The sequence below is a fragment of the Poecilia reticulata genome, linkage group LG1, assembly GCF_000633615.1.
Source record: "Poecilia reticulata strain Guanapo linkage group LG1, Guppy_female_1.0+MT, whole genome shotgun sequence".
NCBI lineage: Eukaryota > Metazoa > Chordata > Actinopteri > Cyprinodontiformes > Poeciliidae > Poecilia > Poecilia reticulata.
This window is the reverse complement of record NC_024331.1, coordinates 22,881,977-22,906,784: the sequence shown is the minus strand read 5'-3', so window position 1 is coordinate 22,906,784 and position 24,808 is coordinate 22,881,977. Positions and strand designations below refer to the sequence as shown.

Genomic DNA, 24,808 nt, shown 5'->3' with positions numbered 1-24,808 from the left:
GCCTTGATGATAATCAAACTACTTATTTTTTAGATTGTAGGTTGATGTTGTCCCACTGAATTAAAATAAAAGCACAACAAAAGACTATCTTATAAGAAACATGTTTTACCTCTGCTATAATTTATAGTTTTAGTAATGCTCAACAACTTTGGAAAATAAAAGCCTGCGGATGTGCAGGTGTCTCATGTTCTAATTCTTAGTTTGTCTTTGCAAGGTTTTGCCTGCAAATTCTGTATCTGCTGGATATTATTTGAGAAGCAGAATAAAATTCATTTTTTAATATCTTACCTGTATAGAGCTCAGGACTGTACATGGCTCCAACCATAGGACTTAACTTCCAACCAGCTGTAGGAATAAAATAAAAAAACAGCATCAAGGCAACATTCCTTCATAAAGAAAGCTAACATTTTCATGACTAGTAACTTAACGGGTGAAAGGAACCAATTTCGCCAGTCAAGCTGGTTGCAAGAACGATCCAATATAACATTTTTATTTACGGTTCGTAACAGCGCGAAACAGAATGAATAATGTGATTTGAACCCAAATGTTGGATCAGAACTCAAACAAATCCTTGTAAAATGATCAGTGATCGAGTCCTAGAATAAACACATCCACCTTTCAATGTTGTTTTGTGCTTCCCCACATCTTCCAAGCTGTTTGGGAGAGCAGTTTATTAAATTTAATATTGGAGCTTGAGATTTATAAAAACGTAAGCCTATTGACAGAACTGGCAAAATAAATAAATAAATAATAAATAATCAAAAATTCCCTTATGGTTTTAGTCAAAACCATAAGGCAAACATTAAAATTCAATACATGAAGTAATTAAACCTGGACTGAAATATTATACAACAGTTTTTTTTTTTTTATTACAGCCACACTTAAACAGCTGCAATTCAAATACAACAGGTGCAGTTCACTTCAGTTTAAAACACAAAAAGTAAAAAAAGTAAAAACAAATGTGCGTATGAATGTGTGTGTATTCAGTCAAGAGTCAGAGGCCAAATACTTGTACGTATGGTGTTAAAATTAAAGGTCTGATGTGGCAAATGTATGACGAAGACCGTCATTAAATTATAAATCCATGTAGAAACCATGGCAATTAGTGGGCCAGAATTTCTGTCCTTTAGAAAATGTAATACAAGAAAAAACTCAGAAACAAATTAAACATTTTTATAAATGTAAAATGGTCAGATAAAATTTTACGCTTTATAAGACTATGTAGGGCCTTTCTTTCTTTACACAAGTGATATCTATTATGTAAAAAATACATACTGGTTTTTGCAGCTAGCAGCTGTAACTACATTTATAGCTAGAATAACATTTTAAAGATTATATAAATGAGACATATTCTGCCTTTTAAAGGACAGAATATGTCCTTTAAAAGGACATATGCTGTTATTTTTTAGTTGTTATTATCCAAAATCCTTCTGTCTGGTAACTCAGAGTTTATTTAATGTAGGATTTGACTGAGCAGCACTGGAATCCTGCAGACTAAAATGAAGATGTTGCCACGGAGGTAATTATGCAACGATGATCTCAGCTATGATATGTGCCTCTCTTTTTTATCTGTGATTCCATCGCTCTGTGACCTTTAACCTTTAGCATATTGGAGAACATCATTTGTGCTGCTGTTGGTTAATTATTACATTGGCATGAAAAATGTACAATAATAACAGTTGGAATATATCAGCCAACAATTACTGCACTCCAAGCAGCCCTTTATGGTGTGAATATTGCCCTCAATATTGCGATGATGATATATTTGTGATTATATTGTGCGGTTATATAAAATGAGTTTCATTCCTTAAAATGCTACCAATATTTATATTGTACTAAAAAGGAGAAAAGTCACCAGTATAGCTTAGGATAATATGTTACCATATGGAAGTGCTGCAAGGCTCTCTCCATTAGCGTATGGTGTGGTCATTTTCTTGTTCGTCATCACTCTGGCTGTGGCATTATTAACCTGGAAAATAAACAAAAGGTTTAGGAGCCAATTTATTCAGTTTTTAAAAAAATAGAGATTCAAGCAAAATTCAGGAAATATGAACATATTAATAGGAATACATTTTCTTAAAATTTTAGAACATTTTATTTTTCACAAAAATCTTCTGCTTTTCATTTAAGGCGCCATCGTACTTTTAATTTCAGTTTTTATTCTTGACAGGGTGTTAATTCTGTATATGAGCAGCGATGGTATTTAATGCATGCGCTTCTTTTGAAAGAAGAAACACTGAAAACAAGGATCCCAGTGAGTAATCAGGCAGTTTTGCACACAAACATTGCAACTATTGGCACATAGAACAAAGAAAATAAAAAAATATATATATATATTTCAGAGCAAAGGCATTCGAAAAGAAATCCAAGACCATTATATTGCTGCTAAAAAAGGAGGAGACAAAGAAGGTGAATTAAGCAGCAGATTTGTCAGTTGAACAAAATGCAAAAACTTATAACCAAAAATAAATAAATAACATCAATCAAACAAACAGTTTGTACAGAAATTACAGACAGCCAACCAGAAGTGCATCACATCACCAGAGGTGAGCAAAACTAACCAATTAGCAAGCATCAGATGCAGCAAATAGACCAATCAAAAACAGAAAAGAAAAAAGGTTGGATTCCCTCCCAATTGAGAACACATCATACAGAAAAGGGAGGAGGGGATGGAGAACAACAGAGAGAGGACAGAGGATGCAGGGGGAAGTGCCAGTCCACATGAAAGGAAACAGAAAAACACAGAAACGTGAGGAGGAGAGTGAGGGTGAACGATTCATCCAAATGTGCAGTTCTTCCAACGAAAGGAAAAAAAAAACAATAAGATGTGATACACATACAACACACAAATCTGATTGTTTGCCTACATCGAGTCTAACTGTACATGAGCCATGATGGAGGAGATGATGATTGGTGCAAAAACGGACACAGAGAGAAAGGACAGCACAGAGAAAAGAAAGAGGATGGGGGATGCAAGTATCATTTCTCAAATTAAAAATAAAAAAAATAAAAAATTCAACCAAACCAAAAGCAATCAAACCATTGCTGTGAAACACTGCCGGGCATTTCAGATCAGTGTCGCACACCAGAAAACACCTCGTAGCACACAACCGACGACACACACCATCCAGAACCAAACTGATCAAAAGGTAAATCAAGGACACCTCCTCACAGAAATCAGAACAAGGCAAAGCTGTTTTCATTTAGGTTTGCCAGGAATTATTTCAGGGTGCTTTTTTTGTTTTATTTTATTTTTTATTTTTTTTATTTTATGTCAGCTTTGCTTTAAAAATCGGCCCCGTTTGGGAACCCGAGCTACTCATCCACGAAACACAGCTCTGATTGAAACATTAAGGCTGCAAACCTGCACTTCGACAACAGTCTGAGCACTGGTACAGGAAGTGATCATCAAGCACTACAGCACGCCATGATATACAGACAGCTATTATCCCCTCTCCAGAAGAGCTAACATAGCACTCATGCTCCAGCATGCTCTCCCGCTAATAAGGTGCAAGAATGCAGCTATTGGCTGACACATGACACAGAGAGATGACATAGTACTACATGACGTCATACAGATGACCAGAAAGAGAGTAAACCATGCAGGATACAGCTCACGAATTAAATGCTTTGAATGCAGTTAGAGGTGATTGTAATGAATGCATTAAGAAGTGGTAGTCGTAGTTGTTGCACTTGCAGATAGATGCGGTACATTCAGTTACACAAGTGGCCTTATTGTAATGCCATGCGGTAAATGGCTAATCTCCTAAGAGTCTCATTCACCACCTCCCCAATCAATCACAGGATTAGCCAATCAGGTTCTGTCCACCAATCAGTCAAGCTCCCTGCAGCAAGGGAATCCTTTGTTTGGGTGCATTTTCTTTTTTTTGTTTGGGCGCATGGGGTGGGGGGAGGGGTCATTCAAAGATGATGCCATGTGTACACAACTTACCGTGGTCAGGGGAACGGCGTGAGGACACGCGAGCAGTTACCGTGGAGACTGACAACAACAACAACAACAACATACAAAAATCATCAGGGAAATCGAGAAAATATGCGTAAGAAACAAATGATGAACCAAACAAAAGAAGAAAAGTAAAACAAAATAAGGCAGGAAGGGGGAGGGACAAACAAAACGAAGTAATGAAAAGCAACCCCCACCCTGTGGTAGAAAGGAAGTGATGTCAGAGGTCACATGACAATAGTCACCTGCAAGTATCAGCCAACCACCTAGCCTCTATAACCCACCATGACGACAGATCATAAAGGTTAAAGAAATGGAAGAAGATGAAACTCAGGGGACACGCTACGATAAAATAAGAAATTAGAAATTCAATCTCTTTCTAGAGTGATTTTGCCTCTTACTACATCACGAGACAGAAAAATGAACAAAGATATGGGGGGATGAAGGTTGACATGAGGACAAAAACAGAGAGACAGACTGGTCAGGTGTGAAAAGAAAGATAGAAGGAGATGGAAGAAAACCTACTTAAAAATACAGAAAGGAGAGGGAATGACAGCTATCTATGGCATTGTCTTCACTTCTTTCTCCACCCTCCATTTATTTTTGTAAATCAGCACAACCTACACACAGACAAAGAGAAGAATGCAGGACATCCAAAGACCATGCAGAAGAGCTACAGCAGTAAGTAAAAGAAAAAAGAAAAGACGTAATCTGAAGCACGATTTAATACCAACAGCTCGAGCAAATGACAGAAAGCATGGTGCGCGCGTGTGTGTGTGTGTGTGTGTGTGTGTGTGTGTGTGTGTGTGTGTGTGTGTGTGTTCCCTCTCGGAGGCCATTTGCAACTGAAATCTGAGCTCATGCTGACAAATTAAAAAGGAAAAAAAGATGCCACAACAAAATGCACTTCCATGAGATCTGGTGTTCGTTTTCAAGCGGGGTGTGTGTAAACAGTAAGCCATTTTTTTTTTTTTGTATTTAACCATCCATCTTGCTTATGTGATTATATATATATATATATATATATTTTTTTTTTTTTTAGTTCTGGAAAATCAAAAATGACATCACACTTCTCACAGCAGTTTCATTCCTCATCTCCCGCCCCTGAAATGTCCCACCACCCCACCCATCATGCTTCGATCTCTGAACGCACCAAACATATCAGCTGCGACCGCATACAAGTCGCTCAGTGTGAAGTGACAGGCTGGGGGAAACTCCCAGCAAACTCTAACCTTACAGTGCCTCACCAAAGTATTCACGCCCTTTGAACTTTTTCACATATTGTCAAGTTACGACGTCAAACAGTTGGGTATTTTATTGGGGCTTCATGTGGAAGACCCAAATAAGATAGGGCATCATTGTAAAACAGAAGGAAAATGATAAGACTGATTTAAAACGTTCACAAATAAAATCTGAAAGTTTTTTTTGAGACCATTTTGAACTATTATAATAATACTGCAATTGCACTCTCTCAAATATAACAAAAAAAAATGTTTTAAGAGAATAGCCAAAATAAACTAACAAAACAACGGAAAAGAATAATTAAAATGGATTATGAAGTCTGTAACTAAAATTTTATTTCAAAAAATAATAATCACTTGGTTTAGACAGGGAAAACAGGCAAAAGTGACAGGTAGTGCAAACTAACTACTTCATATCGGGTATCAAATGTTTAGTGTTTCTCAAAATGCAGACTTTCCAACAATATCAAAAGGTAGCATCTATTTCAGAATCCTTGTCCTAATAAATATCATCACACTAATTTTAATTTATCACATGATTACTTGATCTACTGCTTAATGTGCAAGACTTAGAATTGGGGCTGAATTTGTGTTCAGTTTCTTTTTATTGTGAACTCAGGTGCCGTCAGAAGTCACAGAGGTAGTGACTGGGGTTTAACTGTGTGTAATTTAATCTCAGAGGTTTGCTAGAGGACACTAATAAAGGAAGAGCATCATGGACTGCAGGGAACGCAGCAGACATGTTAGAGAGAAGGTTGTGGTATAAGTTCAGATCAGGGTTAAATTCTGAAACACTATCCTAAGCTTGAAAAATCACGTTGAGCATCGTTCAATCCAAAACTGACAGGCTGAGCGAGGAGCGCGTCAGTCACAGAAGCAGCCAAGAGGCCTGAGGTAACTTTGGAGAAGATGCAGAGATCTGCATCTCAGGTGAGCAAAGCTGTTGACAGGAAAACACGTAGTCTTGCAAAGTGCGGCAACAAAGGGGTTGTTGGAACAGAAACAGAAAGCAAGGAGACAGAAAGAAGTGCTGTTTCCAATTTGCCACAAGCAATGTAAGGGGCATATTAAATACGCTGCTTTAGTCAGGTGGTCTGTGTATGTAGGGGCGGGTGATATGGAGCTAGAATTTCATTGCAATATTTTGCGGTACTACTGTGTTAACAATTAAGATGATTTAAAATATATATATATATTTTTAGGTATAGCATTCATAGCATCATGTATAAATATTGTTCCTGAAAAGCATACCCATTTGAAACAAGCTTCTTCAGGATGCCAATTACTTAAATAAGTTGTGATTTGTGTCACTAAACTGCACATAGTAATTGCATTTAATCATATTTTCAAATTTATTTATCTCGTTGTGGAACAGACAGTGGAAAAAATAGTAAAAAAATAACATTTCCGATAAAATTGTCTTTTTTAACAATAGGAATTTATCGAGACAAAGATAAGTGAAAATTCATATCACAATTCATAAATGCCCACTTCTAGTATGATCCCTTGAACAAATCATCCCAGTAACTGAAGCAGAATCAAACTGTGACGATCTTGTTTATTCATTGTGGAAAGCTAAGTCTGGCGTAAAGATAACCACTAAGCAATCCTGGAAGACATCCTGTTGTGGCCTTGAAAAGAACTGAGACCAGGGGCAGACAGCTGAATAGAAATGCAAACCACACTTTTCAGATTTGTATTTTTTTTTGTTTGAGAGGATTTGCGAAATGTTTCCTTCTGCTTCACAAATTTATCCTACGTTTTACTGAGTCATGGCAAAGTCATAAGAGAATACATTTCGGTTTGTGGTTGTAAAGTGACGAAATGTGAAAAGGTTCAAAGTGCTTAAATCGTTTCGCAAGACACTGTACGTTTCCAACCATGCGACACCAGCAGGCACTTTTCCGTTCACAGGAGAAAACAAGAGAGGCTTTTGAAATCTCTTCCAGTCATAAACACAACCATAAATCAAAAACGGCCACTCATCATGATCATGGAAGAAGTGATGATGAGGATGGAGAAGGTGCAGGGAAACAGAAAAAATAAGATAAAATAATAATAAAAAAAAAAAAAACCAGACCCTACATGCTGTGACAGAAGCAGCAGAAATCGCCAGCGATCGAGTCGTAGTGACGTCTCACCAGCCATGCCTGTTGTGTAGCCACTCCACCCAGCAAGCTTTGCAAACCACACAGCTCCAAGTTCAAGGTGCAATGGAGAGCCCACAACACCAACATCATCAACAACATCAACGACAGGAAGTGCCGTCATGAGAGAGCGTGCGGCACCGCTGCACCATGCTATAGTGAAGCCAGAGGAGGGGGGAAGAGGGGCACACAGAACAGCCACGTGGAAACCTTCTCTGGGGGCAGAAACCACCATAATGGTTCTCATTTGTCATTTCTAGAAATGAAGGAGAGACAGAGGAGAAAATGGACATTGTTCTGGAGGGCTGGACGCTCACCTCGATTTTACGTCCTTCCACCAGCGTGCCGTGGAGCTTCTCCCTGGCCCTCTCTGCATCTGAGCTGGACTCAAACGTAACAAACCCGAAGCCCTGCGAGGAGAGGGGGAGGAGGGTGGGGAAAAGAGGAGAGGCGGCAAAACGGGCAGAAACAACAATTCAGTTCCTATTTTATAAAAAACAAAACACTTTAATGCTTGAGGGTCTGTCTCCACCATCTTACCTTGGAGCCCCTCTCGTTGAAAATGATCTCAACATCAAGGATTTTGCCAAATTGCTGAAACGAAAGAGAAGACGCAGTGAAATTAGGAGACTGCAGAAGCACTGAAGTCACATGTTCGCCACAGGGAGTCAGCACTGCTCAGCCATGATGAGCTGGCACTGAGCCAGGATGGGTTCTCCCACATCTATCTCTCCCCTACTCTTGCCTCATCAAAACATTTTGGAGGCATTTCTCTTTACCAAATAGCGGTTATCACGACAGGCCGTTTCAGGGTAACAAAATGTTCTGACTTTAAAGGGGCAGAGAAAACGTTTTGCGCATTGCAAGCAGAGAGAAAAGGAGGATTTTATTTTTTTATTTTTTTGGCTACGTACCCCAAACATTTGCCGTAGGTCGGGGTCTCGGAAGCGGAAGGGGATGTTAGACACATGGAGACGTTTGGGCGTCCCCTTGGCGTCCGAATCATCCCCAGGGCCCCCGCCGCCACCCCCTCCACCTGAGCCAACTACAGACTGACCGTCAATCTGAGAGGAGCCGTCAGACTGCAGGGTCAGAGAGACAAAATAAGACATGAACCAGGTTATTCAACTGATTACAATTTGTTCAGATATTTGTTTTTATCATAAAAGCCTGAGTAGACTAATGACAAACAAGAGGCACTAATGACAAACAAGAGGCGGTAATTAGCCGATTATTCCTCTGATTTATCTATGTATCAGTATTTACAGACATGTTTCCATAAATGGTACTTGTAGGTACTTGCATTGTTTAACATCAAACAACAGATCAGAATTAAATCAAATGCCCCCTCATGAAAATAAGACTTCAGTAGGTCCAAAATTTACTAAAACCAAAACCAAAGATACAAAATGGATCGGCGCATCTGCATTTAGAACCAAATTTTGAAAGACATTTAAGTTTCTGATTAACAACAACTTGAGTGGCTTTTTCACTTTCATCCAACACAATTTATGTTAGAGAAACAGTCCCAGATCCAGGCTGCTTAATAAAACAGAAAAGGAAGGAATTCAGCAAATGTGGAAAGCTGCAGAGAAAATAATGTTGATTGCCTGAGAGGCTTTACTTAGCAGATTTATTAAGCGAATTTATCACCTGCAGTCCAATAATTCAAAATAAGTACGCAGCGTAGTCGGGAAAGTGTATTTATTTAAGAGGAGAGGAAGTCTGAAAGAAACATCCCTATGTAATGTCAACTGTATTAAACAAACAGATCTATTCAGCTCAAGTTGTTTACAAATGTTAAATCATTAGAGCAAATATTTAATAGTAATTAAGTATTTTTCTGTAGTAAAACATTTGACAGAGCTATTTAGGTTCAGAGCAGAAACATTTATAGAAGTCTGGAGATTCACCGATCAAGTTTTTACTGGAAAATACAGATTTCTGCCTGTCATTAATGTCCCAGTGAATGATTCCAAATTAACTTGTCTGGCATTTTTATTTTTAAAAAACATATAACATGTGTAAAGCAATTTTTTTCACAGAGGTTGTACTTTTGAATCCATCAAAAAGATGACTTTTTCCTTACTTACTCATCAGAAAGGTCCTTTAATTTTATCTGATAGTTTTACAATTAAAAGGGTCACATCAAAGAGCAGCAGTTTGTTGCATTTATAGACCAAATATGGTCGAAAATATTAGTTTGTTGTGTTCAATGAATGAAAGAAAAAAAACTCATCAGGTTTGCAGTATTTTACCTCCTGATCACAGATCAAAGCCAGACAACAACAACAGACTGGATGACTCAGATTTCTGTCAGATTGATTGGTGCATCTCCACATATCCAGCATGGATATTGAACCTATGATTTAATTACTCAGCAGTCTAAAAGAAAAACATAAAACAGCTCTAAAAAGCTTAAGTCTTTTTGTGGGCCACACCACAAGGTCGGCGCTCACCTGGCTGAGGCTGTTGCCGGCGTTGGCCGCGTTGTTGCCTGCTCCGCCGGCCTCCACCGGGCCCTGCACCGCTCCTGCCGCATACAGGCTGCTCCCGTAATCCAGAGTCAGGCCGTTCTGAGGAGGCGGAGGCGGAGGAGGTGGGAAGGCGGAGAAGGGTGGGGGTACGAGTCCTTCCTGACCGCCAGCACTATCCTGAGAGCCCTGTGGACGGAACGAGAGCAGAGTGAGATGGCAGCGGGAGCCACGGTAGCCAGCTGGTGAAATTCCCCTACACCTCCCAGACACTGCGAGACCATTTCCCCAGAGTCTTGGCCTAAAAGTCATGCAGACATGGTGGATACTAAATTTTAATTTTTCCCTCCTGTGTAAGAGCGTGCATGTATCTACAGCCCCCTGCCCATTAAATATTCACTGCAGCCACATCTATTATTGAGGGTCAGATGCCTCCATGCTCGGTTTGTTGCACAACGATGAGTGTCTGACGCCTGCACACACACTCACAAACGCCTCTGCGCACAAATCACCTTTGACATGCAAACACCCACACACCTAAGCGCTCGCACAAAGACCAACTGTTATTATGGAAGACTCTCCAAGTATTTCACACACAATTACCCCATAAGATACCAGTTTAGGTTACCAGCACATAGTGGAAAACAATGCAGACATCTGCAAACACACAGTAACACACACGTACGCGCGCACACATTCCTCCCTGCTGGCAGAGGGGCATGAATACCCTAAATGGTAATAGTTAGTGAGCAAGGGAGGCAGCAGGGAAGGAGGAGGAAAGGGGGGGACGGGGGGGATGGACGATAAAAGGTGGTGACTGATAGAAGAGGCATGCTTTGCCTCTGATCCATAGCTGCAGAGATAAACCATCCATCACTGTCTTTCAGATCTATTTATAACTCTTGAGAATTCATGGGATGGCCAATCAATTAGAGGCTGCAACAAACTGGGACAATCCTTTGCTCTTAGTTTATTGATCTCACTAATATAATTACATCAGGACTGCAGCCGTGCCAAGTTGCACCAAGATGCAGGCAGGCTTTAAGGTAAGTGCTGAGGTCAGCATGCAAACATGCTGAAGCTGCTTACGGTAACGGCGCATGTTGGCGGTGATGTCAGCAAACCACCATAGCAGTTTGTACTAGTGCTTGGCTGGCTTCTCATGAACAAGACGGCCTCCTATAAACATATGATGATGGTAAAAGACCTTCTTCACCAATGCATTATGTTGACCACACAGAAACACTCACACAGAAAATAAAAAAACTAAAAAAACTAGTGAACACATCTAACTTTTGCCAGGTACAAAAAGGCAACCGCCTTGTAGACATCTTGTCACAATGACAAACGGACTTCGCTAGATACCATCAAGGCTAACCTGGACGCAGCAGAGTAGATCTGTTTAATCCTCTTAAAATTTCCACCTCTGGAACATGTTGTATTTAGAAACATTGGCAGTACTTTCGAAATGTCAAGATTTATTTTACAGGTCTGCATCTTCAACGCAAACATGGAGCTTGCTGTTCACCTGCAGTAATGAAAACCAAGCTGTGCAATTAACCGAGATCACAGTCCCAATTGTAAGTATGCTTTTATTTCGTAATGTCTTCTGACTGATGCGTATCTCTGCACCTTTCAAAGGCTGAAAGCAAGATAAGCTTTGCGAAGTCATGTTTTGAAAAGTCTGCACAAGTAAAAATGGGAGAAAGAGGAGAGGAAATGTCGCATGGTTGGTACTAAACACCCAGCAATAGACGGCACCATGTTGTATCTGGAAGAAGTCGAGTGTAAAATGAAAATTAATTTTTCCACAATTCAGCAGGCCATATCACTAACATAAAATATGCAACACAGCTTAAAATAATAAAATCTTGTTTTACAAATATTCTTCTCTCAGACACAAACTGAGACTTCGTCTCTGTTCCTAAAGTAAAAAAAAAGAGAAAGAGTTTAGAATCGTTCCTGGCAGGAGGGCTAAAGAGAAATAAGTACAGTTCTTAAAGTGGGACCTTGGATAAAATCATTATTGGCAGGAAAAATCAAAGTATAAGCAAAAATGGATGGTTTTACATCTCTCAGCAGGACTGCAGATCTTTTCCCGTTTTTCTCCTAGAATCTCAAGTTCTGAACCATTTCCCTCATTGTTCTGGTACTGTTGGATTGCAGAGATGCCTTTAAAGGCAAGAATGCCCGCAGCTTGGCTGAACCAACCATACACAGTTAGGAAAATGTTGTCTGAACTATGCTGAAGTGCAACAATAACATGACTTTTTAAGCATGTTCTGCAACCAAAAGGTGGCCTTTCATACAGCAGACAGCAGGTTCACTGTATTCACCATCACAGTGAGGTACGAGGCTGAGCACTGCAGAAATGCTTCAGTTTGCTCTCAACGCCAGTAGAGACGTAAATCTGCAGGGCGGCAAGTGCATGTGGAAAAACTTCCTTCTGCATCCATATGAAAAAAAAAAACCTTGCTTGACTCTGAACCTGACATTGGTGACTAGTGCTAATAAAATTGTAAAAGAAGGTTGGTAGAGCTACTCATTTTTTTTACCTTATTGCGTTATTTTTGTGTTTATTTAAAACAATGGGTTCTTGTTAATGCAACCTGTTCATGCTGTTTCCAGATGCAACCTCGATTTAATAAAGACAATCAAGTGATTAGGAAACCATCAGATATCCTTTTTGTAGAGCAAATCGGCCCTGGCACAGGCAGCTTCTCCGTGTCGTATGACTGGGAAGCTGCGATGTGAAAAGTAGAAAAAAAAAAGAGACAAAGATACTGTTCACACAATAATAAGGACAAACTGGGCCAAAAATGAGTCACATGCATTCATTTAATATCAACCTGAATATGATAATTAGTAAAAAGAAAATACAGAGTTTGTGTTTAACCTAAGAAACTTTTTTTCCAATGAAACTTACTTTTTATTTATCTTCCTATTGTGTTTTTCATTCATAGTCTACATGTAATTATTTTCACCATATTGGTTCTGCTTTCCTCTGCGGTTATTAATATTTAATGATAGTTGTAATGAGGTAGCACAAAAAGAACACACTGGTAGTAGCAATTTAACAGTAATGGTTGATGTCCTTTTTATCATAATCGTTTACCAGACATCTGCTTGGTGTATGTGTGTGTGTGTGTGTGTGTGTGTGTGTGTGTGTGCGCGCGCGAGCGTACGTCTGTCCATGCGTGAGTGACAGTGATGCCCATCTGAGCTGCACAATGGATCACTGTCCCTTTGGGAGAGTTAAAAGCGTGTGGGAGGGTGTTTATGTCTGTGTATGTGTGCGCGTAAGCCATCTGTCTCCCAGCTTTTGACCTTTCTCAGCGTCGCACCTGTGACACTGTAGTCCAGCCCCTCGACTCTGTAACAAACCGGGGGATGAACGCGGTCGACACGGATCACATCAATATTGTGACACAGGAGCAGCAGACTGTGAGGGGGAAACTTTGTCTGTTCGTTGGCAGAGACAAACAAAAGTAAATAAATACAGCAGGAGCCCTGGAATGAAATGCAAGAAGCTTTTAGAGAAACTGCTCTTTCAATTGCTTTGGATACTGGTTTGATAGTTTATACAGTGCCTTACATAAGCATTTATACCTAGTGAACTACAACATTTTGTCAGGTTCAATCTGTCATCTGGAAATACACAGAGGATGGAAACAACTGTGAAACTACAGACACGGCTGTCCATCAAAACAAGGAGAATTTATCAGAGAAAAAGCTGATTGTATCGCTGGAGAAGCTGCATACATCCACTGTTCAGGAGGGAGAATATCCTGAAAGGACAACTATCAGTTGTTGATTTTACTTGTTCTTGAATAGTTAAAAAAAACAGAAGTGAAAAATAGAAAGAGCCGCTGTTGAAATAAGCCATTTAAAGTTTGCCCCAGGCCTATGAGGGACAGAACAATCATGCGGACGTCGATTTCAAAGGGCAATCCTGAAAGAAAACCTGTTAGAGGCTCAAAAGACTTGAGACTGAGGTTCAGCTTCTAGCAGGACAATGACTCTCAACATTCAGACAGTCGCAGTGCATTGGCTCAGACAAAAGTAGGCCTGGACAATATGGCAGAAAAATTACATCTCTGAATTATTTTCATGCCAGATCCAAATTTTTTAAAACATTTTTTCCAAAATAGTAATTACAAATGACAGTAAACATTTTTAAAAAGTGGCTTTTATTTCAATAATACCTTCTGTGAGTTGTACAACAGAGTATTGGGGAAAGGCTACAAGGATTCTTGCTTAATTATGAGAATATAATCATAATATTAGCAGATTAAAGACACAATTTTTACCACATGAAAGTCTTGTGAGAAAAAAGTCATTATGAGAAAAAAGCTTGGATACAGTAATTATTTTTGTTATTTTTTGTGGGATTTCTCAGAATTTGGCTACTTCATTCTCCAAATATTATGACTACATTCTTACAATATTTTTGTACAAATATTCTATATTAATTACTCACAATTACAAATGAGAAAAATCTAAGCGAGACCCCTATATATTTTGTTGTAGAGTTGACCTGAATTCAAGTCCAATTAAATAAAAGCTGTAAAACATCTCTCTGCTGAACTGTGGAAATCCCAGTAGTGTATTGGTGAAAATAAATTCAGATTTTCCAAAAATCTTCAAAAACAAAGTTTTGATTAATTCAAGGGAATTTATCGCCCGGCCCTAAACCAAAGCATATTGCTGTGTTAACTGGCCCAGTCAAAGTCCACATCTAAATTCAATTGAGAATCTGCGGCAAGCCAAACAAAACAGATCCTCACAAAGTCTCTCCATCCGATCTGCCTAAGCAACTCTTTTCCTTCCGCTTCATAACTGTGCAGTTCTTTGTGTTGGACTATGACATCAACAAAATGCATTAAAGTTTGTGGAGGTTGTGGTTTGAATATTATTGCTCTGTACTGGAAATTTCAGACTACGTATTGCTGTATAATCCTTCAACAAAAACTTTTGCTAATCTTACAAATAAGAATGTTACCCTTGCAGAAGCCATTAAACCTGCTAACTAATCCTCTTTTTCATGCTGATGTCGGGAGAACGTAAACACTTTCTGTAGCTTCAAGAGGAGAAAATGCTCAGAAGTCATCCTTTATTGACTGCAGTACCGGACTGCCTCTTGTGATTTTCAGCAGCGTAATCACAACATGAAATCCTGTTATCTTACTCCCTCCTGCTCCCTGATAGCACGCAGTAAATGCATGTACGCCATTAATCTCGACACTCTGGCAACGCAGTCATTTTTTTATTTTTTTTTCATACGGAAATCCTTGAACTGCTCCTTTGAGAGTCTCTCCCAACACAAACCGTGATCTCCATCTTCAGCGTGTGGCCACTCGAGCTGCGCTGCCAGCAGATTACTGACCGCTGTGTCCAAGTTTAACTTCATTCACATTCTCAGATAGCAGCTGTGTCCGCTCATCTAAACTCTGCAGCTGTATGAACCTGCTCCAATATTGCCCACGGGCATCCAAAATAGGATTCTGCTGAGTGATAACATCCCTCACATTGCTGCCTTCCTGTCCTGTGAACATTTCATGTGTTATATGTTGAAAATGGGGGCTCATTTTTTTCACACTAACCATGGCAGCTATTATTACTCTCTGATAATTTAGAATACCCCACGTCAATGATGAGGCTCTCAGTTGTAATTGGGGCCTAGAGTGAAAATAAAAAATCCTGACCTCTAAGCATTTCTCCTTCCACGCTATAATGCCTCTTTTAAATGTGCGCTCGGTAAACAGCTGATATAATTTTATGCTCTAATTAAAGGATAGAAGCCTTAAAATAGACCAGGAAATCATTAACGTGAGGAAATTTCTCCATGTTGGATAAAGAAATTCAATCTGTGATGGTAATAATGAGAGCTGCGTTCCTCTGATGAGAACGATCTGAATTTATTACATTCGCCTCTCCATCTCGGAGACGAATAGGAGAGAGCAGAAACGCGTAAATTAGTTAGCTTAGATCATGTTTTAGGCTGAGTAATGGAAGAAAAAGAAACCTATGCTAAAGGACCGACCGATTCATAGGCTCGTCTTAGATTAAATGCACTCACAGACATGAAAATGATCAAGGGAGGAGGAACTAATTCCAGGTCAGCAGGTGGGAGCAGAAACAGAGAAACTAGAGCTGCTCAATGAAGAGCAGGAAGTCAAAAGTTCAACACCTGGATTGGGTAAAGTGGAGGAAAAAGTTGTTTCTTGAACAACTTTCTGGAGAGATTTTTAAGAATTGATGAATCCATAAGTCCATTATGGATTTAAAACTGAACTGAAGAAATAAACATGATTTTTTTTCCCTCTAAGCAACTTAAATGTCACACTGACCACCAATCAAACGGCTTGACATTTTCAGTAAAATTGCTGGGTGAGCAAATGGTGACGTCAATAATCCTCATACAAAAACAGGATATGTTTACAGTAGAAACTTGAGATATAATCTTACAAGCAGCTTCGCAGGTTGCACATTACTCAGACACTAGAACGAATACAATTTTTTTTTCCAACTTCTGGCAATAAACGTATAAATATCCAACATGCTTTTTAAACCAGGCTGCACAACCTCTTCTCACCTTCACTCGGACAAGTTTAACTTTATTTATCCTTGGTGTTGTTTGGCATTGTGGCATCGTCTCTGCACATTTGCCGCACAGATGGTATATAGAAGCTAAAATTTCTAGCTAGGCTCAAAGAGCAGCTCATTTTGATGCAAATGATATTTGGCTCCATTTCTACCTAACTGCAGTTATAAAGGGAGACGTTGTTTGCTTGTTAATGTTTTCCTTATAATTTATTAATCACCTATGAGTTATTTATGAGGTAGAAAAAAACGAAAAACACTTTTATGATCGCTCTATGCGGGTACCCATTACATCAGCCGAACAAATCAGGTTTTGCCCTCTTTATTTGTTCTGATGAACTTCACTGCTATGAACAATATCTTTTGTGTTTCTGCGGCTGTTTGGTTCGTCTTCGTCACAAAGCTGGATATCATGCCAAGTTACTGATGGCATTTGGGCAAACGGTAAACATGACTTCTTAAAACTTTATCTCAAAAACAGCTTCTTTTTTAACCACTCCTCCAGAGGACAGAATTGTGAAATCCATGTAATTGTTGATCAACGGCTCTCTGATTTTAATGCCGATATTTGATCTGATCTTCACCTTTCCGACAATTATAAGAACACGCAGATTACCGTGATGGCTCTAATCATGATCTTAATAAATATTCCTCCCATGTGTGATAAGACTGATCAGAAGGACCCCAGGACCGCTCCGAACAGGAAATGTTCAACATGTTTGAATCCCAAGGACAAACAAGTAACGTATTGTCCAATGTGACGTGTAGCCAATCAGAAAGCGAGTTGACAGACACACGAAAGGGAATGCAAAGTACATAAATAAGTTGTAAAAATACAACTGTCATGGCGCATCAGAAAGTCCAAGTGGACATCAGAGACATCTTTTTGTTTCTTGTCTGTTAAAAATAGTCCCCAATCGCCAGTGCTTCTTCCTCGTCGGTCATGCTTGTTCACTTTGAACTCACGTTTGATCTTGAAAGGTTTTGCAAGTGGCGTGTTGCATTTGCTGTGTGGTTTGACAAGATTCACTGTTGGACTCCATGTCTACATCGCCAAACTTGTGATGTTTTGTGTTGTAAAATGTGAGTTGTAAATCAACTGACAGCTGAACCAGGCATTCGGTAGGCCTGTAGTTGTGCCATACAGTTTCTATTTTCAGAGGATGGATAGTTTTGTTGGTTTCATGATGTTTCTTCAGCAATATTCTCAAACAAACCTCCAAGGTTGGATTTTATTTTGGGGTGTCATGTTGTCTTTTTCACTTCAGTTCTGTGATTTGATAGATGTGTTCGTCTATCACATCAAATCCCTGTGAAACCATTGCTGTTTCTAGGTGTAATATGACAAAAGGTAAAAAAAAATAAAAAATTAAAAAAAAGGTATGTATGGTTTTGCACAATGATATAATTATTTAAACAACCAGTTCTGACGTCATTTACATTATCTCGTTTAAAACCTAAAGTCATCCCTTGCACAATGGACTTTTTACTGCAAAAACAAATGGCCCCACGTTGTACGCTAAGCTTCAAAATAGGCCAATAAAGCAAAAACAAACCAATTAAGCTCGCTGTGGAAGCTTTCCTCAGGTACCTGCCTGCTGCAGAGAAAAATCACTGACTATGCAGTGAAATTCTACCTTCTGACACATTTGCTGGGGAAACTACCTTCCTGCTGTGCAGTAAAATGTTCCTCACAGCTCCGGTGTTGTCATTTGCGAGTCCCAACATCTATGACTCATGACACATCTCACTCGACTACTGATGAGTCAGACTTGGACTTGACAAGTTGTGATGCAACTGGACAGAATGATAGTAACGTGGAATTTAATACAGCACCACCACAGGTCCGATCAGGTGAACCGGAGTTGTTGATGCTTTGAAGCGATGTGATTTCCATGGTGTTTAAGCGTTCGTCGGCTCCGTCAGACGCCCTTGCTCGCTGCCGTTGCTCATGCTCTAACAGACCCCAGTCAGCAGGAGAACGGACTACCCCGGCTGTTAGCGCCGCTTCTGCCAGACGAAAATAGAAGCAGGAACGCGAGCCAAAAACAACCCAGTATTTGTGTTTCACGACCGCCGTTTTCAGAGATCCATTTTGGCTGCATCTCGGCGGTCTTTTCTTTACCTCGTATGCCGTGTTAAAAGCCTGGGTATCTACACAAACATTATGTGCTTTGCGTGCAGCTCTTTCTATCTGGCATGAGCCTTTTGCTGACTGCGAGTGGCTTTTGAGATTCACATCAGGATAAAAGCCTCAGCTGAATAAATGCACTCAGAAAGGAGGGTGAGAGGGGGGTAAGAGAAGGAATACAAAGACACAAAAGAAGGGCAGTCCCGGTCAATTGTAAGAGAGCAAACTTATGCGGTGCATTTGTGTCAGCACTCAGGTTTGCTCTGTTTAAGCGCGCACGCCTCAGTGTGTGCGTCTGTGCATGTGCTCCCCCTGGCGTTGGAACGCTACTAGGTTGCGTGTGCGTGTATGTGTTGGCCCCCCCGCAAAAGCCAGTGAGTCAGAGCGGTAGCTGTAGCTGGCTTCCTTTCGGGTCAGTTAGCAGCACCAAGTGGGTCTGAGGAAGGCACGTTAGAAAGCGCCCCCCGTCTGCCGCCGTCTCACCACGAAACACGAGGAGACAAGAGGCAACACGATTTACACTAACTAGGCCATCGCTGGGTCATTTCACATGAATAATGTCATTTGAGGATCTTTACTTCCTCTGGGCGCCAGCGCCTCTTTGCAGGCCGATTCAGCGACTCTGGAAAGTGTGATTCATGTTGTTAACAGCCCCTCGCGTTTTGGCTCAGTGATCGGATTAACTGAGGAAGTTCAGCGCCTGGATCCCATCTTGGATTATTTTATTCGCCGCTGCAGAAAAAAAAAAAAACAGCTGGAGAAACGTTCATGACATGTGTCTGTGGCATAACGATGAGCCAGGAGACACCCTCTTGTTAAATTATTCCAGCCCACGCCATCATCCCCCACCCCTCACCCAGTTGCTCTTCCCCGCTCCTCTTGCTGTTCTCCCTTTCCTCCCACTCTCTCTCTCTATGCTGCGCGCTTCACTTCTTTACGCTTCATAAAATCCAGACGGGACCCCTCGCATACGTCCCGCCCCCACACTTGTCAATCAAGCCCATTTGCCTCTTAGCAACAAGGATATCAACGATGCTCAAGCTCCTCCCACCACTCCATTCTCCATCTCCTTATAGGGTAACATATCTGTTCATCAAACAAATGCCTCCTACCCAACCTCTACAGTGTATTGCATTACACCTCTTTAAAACTTTATTTTTACATTCTTATATTGCAATTACAGACCTGAGTAATTTGATAGATCAACACCAAGAAATGCTTTATTGTTAAATTGAAAATTTAAGAAATACTTTGTAGAAGAAATTTTCACTGCAACTGCAGCTCAAAGCATTTTGGGATATCTCTCTAACTTCTTTCCACATCTGGGGACTGAAATGTTTGTCCATTCTTTGCAAAATAGCTCGTGTCATACTAGATGGAAAGCAGCTGAATATTAATTTCACAGCCACACCACATGATTGCAGGATTCGCTCCATCCATCTTTTCAAATACCTTGCACGTCATAATACCACCCACCACCGTAGGAATGATTTTTGCAGTTCAGTACTGTCTCTACCCAGATTGAACATCTAAACACAAATTTTTTTTTTTTTTAAACTGCTATTCTAACACATATTTATGCTTTGATCTGAAGCTTTTCATTGCAACCGAACCAGTAAGTTTGGCTTGCTAAAAGCCAAACCAACAGCAAAAAGGTTTGCTGTTTTAGTTTTTCCTCCAAGAACTCCCTTTATTCAGTACCAACATCCATCTTCTTATCATCAGCATTGTCATCCTAATGGTCTCAACACAGAATCCCAAATTATGGAATGCATGGTCATCACAAATTAAAGATTTAGAAATAGTCATTTATAACCACCTCATAGGTTTTGTATGAACAAATAACAGATGTTGTGTCGATACTTTTTCTTCGGTTATATTTTTAATAGTTTTTGTTCTTTTAAATATTTTATATTCAGCACTTTAGACATCGTTTGCCATTTTTAAAAGTGCTTCATAAATAAAGCTTACTTAGCTTTCCTGTCCCTGCTTAAGACAGGCATCCCCGCAGCAAGATTCTACTGCCATCATGCCTTACAGTACTGAGATAATGAAGTTTTTGCTACACAGCATTTTACATTTAGGCTGCAAAATTAAATTTTGGTCTTGAGTGACCAAAGAACTTTCTTTCCACGTTTGCCGTCTCCCTGGCAAGCCTTATGGCAGACTGGTCCTCTTATGGCTTTCTATCAGCAGTCCTTCTTATTCTACAATAAAGTCAGACGTCTCCACAAAAGCTGCAGCCTTTTATGAAAAATAAACAGTCCAAAACAAAAAAGAGGGGATGACACCTGACAAACATGTGCAGGTGAGCACACAAGCTCTCTAAACGATGTGTGTTTACCCAACTAGCACAGACAGCAAGGTATGACCATGAAACCAGTTTGGCTTGTTCAGGAAGGGCTCTGCTTTAGGGCGACTCATGTCCTGGCGTCCAGTTTGCTTTTAAAGAGCGCACGCAAGCCAGCTGGAGGATGGTGTTGTCACTGTCAACTTCACCCTACGAAGAGTCAATGAGGGCAACCCCCTATCTGTCACACAGGCCGTTTTATTTTTTATTTTTAATAACGCCTCACAGAGCGCCGTTCCAGGGCCAGCAGAGACGACTGCTAAGGAGGCAGAACTGTCACAGCAGCTCAAGACTGGAGCGCTTTCATAACTCATCTTTTTTTTTTTTTTTTTTTTTAAAGTCCAAAAGGTGCTTAACCTCTCACAGCTCTCCCAAACTACAATCACCTCCTTCCTCAAACCGGCAAAACAATTGGCACAAAATGAGTGACTCATGCAAGTTGCCACAGCAACACTGCTCATTGGGATCATTTAACAACCTTTATTGTAAAAGCCCAAAGTAGAATCAATAACCAGATTTAGGGAGGTGTAGGTGGGGGCGTATACTCACAACCCGTTAACAGTTTATGCAAGCGTGGCAGCATGTGTTCAGCTTCGGCAGCAGGTAGGCGTCTCTCCCTCGCCTCTGGGCGCACGCTTAGGTGGGGCTTGAGAAAATATTTCAGTCTTTTGAACCTGATCTGCTGCTCCAACTCCTGCAGTAAAAGGCCAACCTTATTAGCGCATGCAGCAATATGAGGGAGCTAATATATTACCCTCATCGTACGGCACCTTTACACACTCGTAACTGCAAAGTCAGCTCCAAGAGCGTCCCAATGGCCCGCTCCAACAAACCGAACGCATTGTCACATCTCCAAGTCCGTCACCTCGTCAGTCTATTTCCACCCCAAGCATGCAAACTGTCCAAAGGTGTCCAGTCACCTTAAAAGTATATTTCCTGATCTCATGCTGCTGTTCTCTTTTGGTTTTTCCAGCCCATCCCCCTCTCTTCCAGGGGCTCTTAAATGAAAACATTGAGATAACAGCTGCCAGGGCCCCCGGGAGAGCAAGAGGAGGGAGAAAAGAGGTCAAACAGTAAAGAGAGCATGAATCTAAGGTACAGCTGAAAAAGAAGTGAACACACACACACTCACTCTGATCCTGACTCACTCCAACTGAAATGTAATATGAACATGACACTTCATGCACCAACTTTGCAGCCCACTGTGTGTGCTTCGGCTTCTGTGTGTTTGTGAAATGTGTGACACAGAAATTACAGTGAGGAGGTGTTTGGAGCTGAACAGGAGAGAGGGAGACGGAAACAAGAGAAAGTAAAAGTGAGTAACAACACATGGAGAGAGAGAGAGTAAAAAATAGACAGGAGCAACTGTTCACTGGACACCTGTCCCTTTAGCTCAGGGGTAATGTACAGAGACAGCTGCAGGGATAATACAGACTTTTTACCAACCTTTCCTCCTCCGTAAAGCTCATTTATTTCCACTTTTTTTTTTTTTGCTCGAAAAAAATATCTAAAGAGTTGGCGTGTAGCTAAACTGCTCCATCCAGCTGTACGATCTAACGCAGCGAGCGGCGCGCTCACATGGATTCCTCTGAGCATACATAATACATTGCCGAGCACAGTTTCTGGCAGCGGCAGCTCTTCAGATTGCGTGCACACTTCTAGCTCTGGGCAGGGGAACAGATGCCACAACAACGGCGGTAACAATAATGCATTGCCACTCGTGCGTCTTGCCGTGGCGAATCATGATTGCGGCCGTTACAATCTCGCCGTCATCCACTACACTAGTTTCTCTGTTTGTCGGCCGAGTCCTAACAGGAGTCTGGCATGTCCCGTGCGGACCACGGTAACGGGTCAAGTAGAGTCCTCGTCTGTTAGTACTTAATTAGCGCTTAATGCTCGGTGACGGTGCCCGGTGCTCTCATGCTGTTTCTCGTACTGCAGCGGCGGAAAGGTACGGAGACAAACACTCACCGACAACACGTTAGGATAGTACAGTCCCATCATCGTATACTGTGCAACAACTCCAACTGTCGCCGCTCCTCGCTCCTTTCCTCTTCTCGCGCTGCCTCGCCTTCTCTCCCTCTGTGTCACCTCACCAGCTCCGTCTCTCTTGTCTGTCTCACAGATTCAAAATCTCCCTCTCTCTGCCCCCGCTCGCTCCGTCTGCCCTGCCAATCCCCACCCCACCTCCTCCTCCACCTCCTCTGCTGGCCTCTGTCCCTGTCACTCTCCCTCGCGTGCCTTCTTCTGTATTCCCCCTCTCTTTCCGCTTCTGTCGTCTCCCACTCACTCTTTTCTCTTCTTTGCCTCTCCCACTCGCTCCTTGCTTTCCTTCTACCCCCAGCCTTCCTTTTCGCTGCTGTGCCCTTGCCTGCTCATCTCTTCTGTCTCTTCTCCAGTCCTCCTCCTCTGCTCCTCTCTCACCCAGAAAGCCTGACGCCTCCTCCCCCCTCCTACTTCCCTGCTTCTGTCACACCTGCAAACTTTCCCCTCCCCTCTGCTTCCTTCTCATGTCGCAGTCCTCCCCTCCTCTTTCTCTCTCTTCCTCTGTTCTCTTTCTCCATGTAGGTGAGTTAACTGGGGCTGCTGGCACCACTGGGAGAGAAAGACAAGACTTTCCCTCTTCTTCCCTCTATTCCTTCTCAGACATGCACCTTGTTAGGAAACCGCACTGCCAACTGCACACAAGGTTTACGTTTTGAGCAACATTCAGGAGACACTGCTTCAGAACAAATGCCATCAACTCAAATCACCAAACAGAGTGTTAAAGGGCTACTAAACCTGCTAGGATGTTACAAAATGGCACATTTTTAAGTGTATGCACATCCTTTTGAATAATATATGAAGATACACAGTGAGAAATAACAGCCGCAACTCAAAAATCTGACCTTTTTCTGATCAGTAAACACCTAATCCCTAAGGGTTAACAGGGACGGGTGAAAGCTAGTTTTACAACAACAGCACTCTCTCTCATACACACAGTTGGACGTCTCCCCTCCACATAATGTAAATAATGAATGAATTCACACAGCAGGAGTTTAGAAAGAAATATTCTGAAAGCTACTGTCAGGTCCAAAGCGTTGTAGAAAAAAGACAGTAACACATCAACTACTACACTGTCATTGGTGCATCTCAACCAGCATAACTTTAATAGTTTTTGTGCATTAGAATACAGTGACAAAGCCGTTCAGTGTGTGCTATTTTTAGCATTCATTCAACATACATAAACATGTTTAGTTTCATGATGTTTATAATGTTAAAATCAGTTGAAACAGCTAAAGAAGTACTTTGTAAAAACCTAAAATTATAATTCCTCCCCATTAGGCACGTTTGTCAGGTAGCCACTGGTGGTTTTTTGTGTACTGTATCACAAAATACAGGCTAACGTCACCAGCTAAGGGGGCTTCAACTGTGCTGGGACTTCATAAATATGCTTTTAGTACTGCCATCATTGGGCTAGTGACGTTGCACTGTGGTGGAAAAGATTTATGTTCTGCTAAAAGTAAATCAAAGTATTGAGGCCCTGTCCGTATTGGATATTTTTTGTTAAACAGAGATATTCTGTGTTTGCACCTCTAATCCACAAGAAAAGTGATTTTTATAAAACTAAAACAAACAGGCTGTTAAAACCGTTTGTGGTGCATCCCTGTGGATTTAAAGCTTTGTAACATAATGATACAAGAGCCTACTTCGTGCAACCTACTTATGACTTTGTGGGCTGAGAATTAGAGCGACAACTGGGATGTCTTACGTTTTCTGTCCATGTTGGTTCCATCTCTGTTTTAGTTCAACTTGCTCTGAAGAAGTCGGTGACTAAAACCAAAGGCTGAACAGCATAAAAGAGATCACCATAAACACATTTTAGGAAGAAACTGTCATGAAAATGCATGAAAACATG

At 41.0% G+C, this 24,808-nt stretch overlaps 1 protein-coding gene across 6 annotated transcripts in view; it reads right to left on the bottom strand.

Annotated features, from left to right (window-relative positions):
* rbfox2 (RNA binding fox-1 homolog 2) overlaps window positions 1-24,808 on the bottom strand; it is a 49,844-nt gene that overhangs the window by 8,567 nt on the left and 16,469 nt on the right. For 4 of the 6 annotated variants that reach the window (XM_008415983.2, XM_008416011.2, XM_008415973.2 and 1 more), the window contains 6 exons: window positions 9,812-10,015; window positions 8,267-8,434; window positions 7,893-7,946; window positions 7,670-7,762; window positions 1,882-1,969; window positions 289-345 (listed from right to left, as the gene is read on the bottom strand). In XM_008415983.2, the coding sequence (XP_008414205.1) occupies window positions 289-345; window positions 1,882-1,969; window positions 7,670-7,762; window positions 7,893-7,946; window positions 8,267-8,434; window positions 9,812-10,015 (664 nt within the window). Of the gene's footprint in view, window positions 1-288; window positions 346-1,881; window positions 1,970-7,669; window positions 7,763-7,892; window positions 7,947-8,266; window positions 8,435-9,811; window positions 10,016-10,915; window positions 11,007-22,881; window positions 23,342-24,808 lie in introns of those variants that run through there. The other 2 variants (XM_008416026.2, XM_017305450.1) reach the window with 2 other exon arrangements.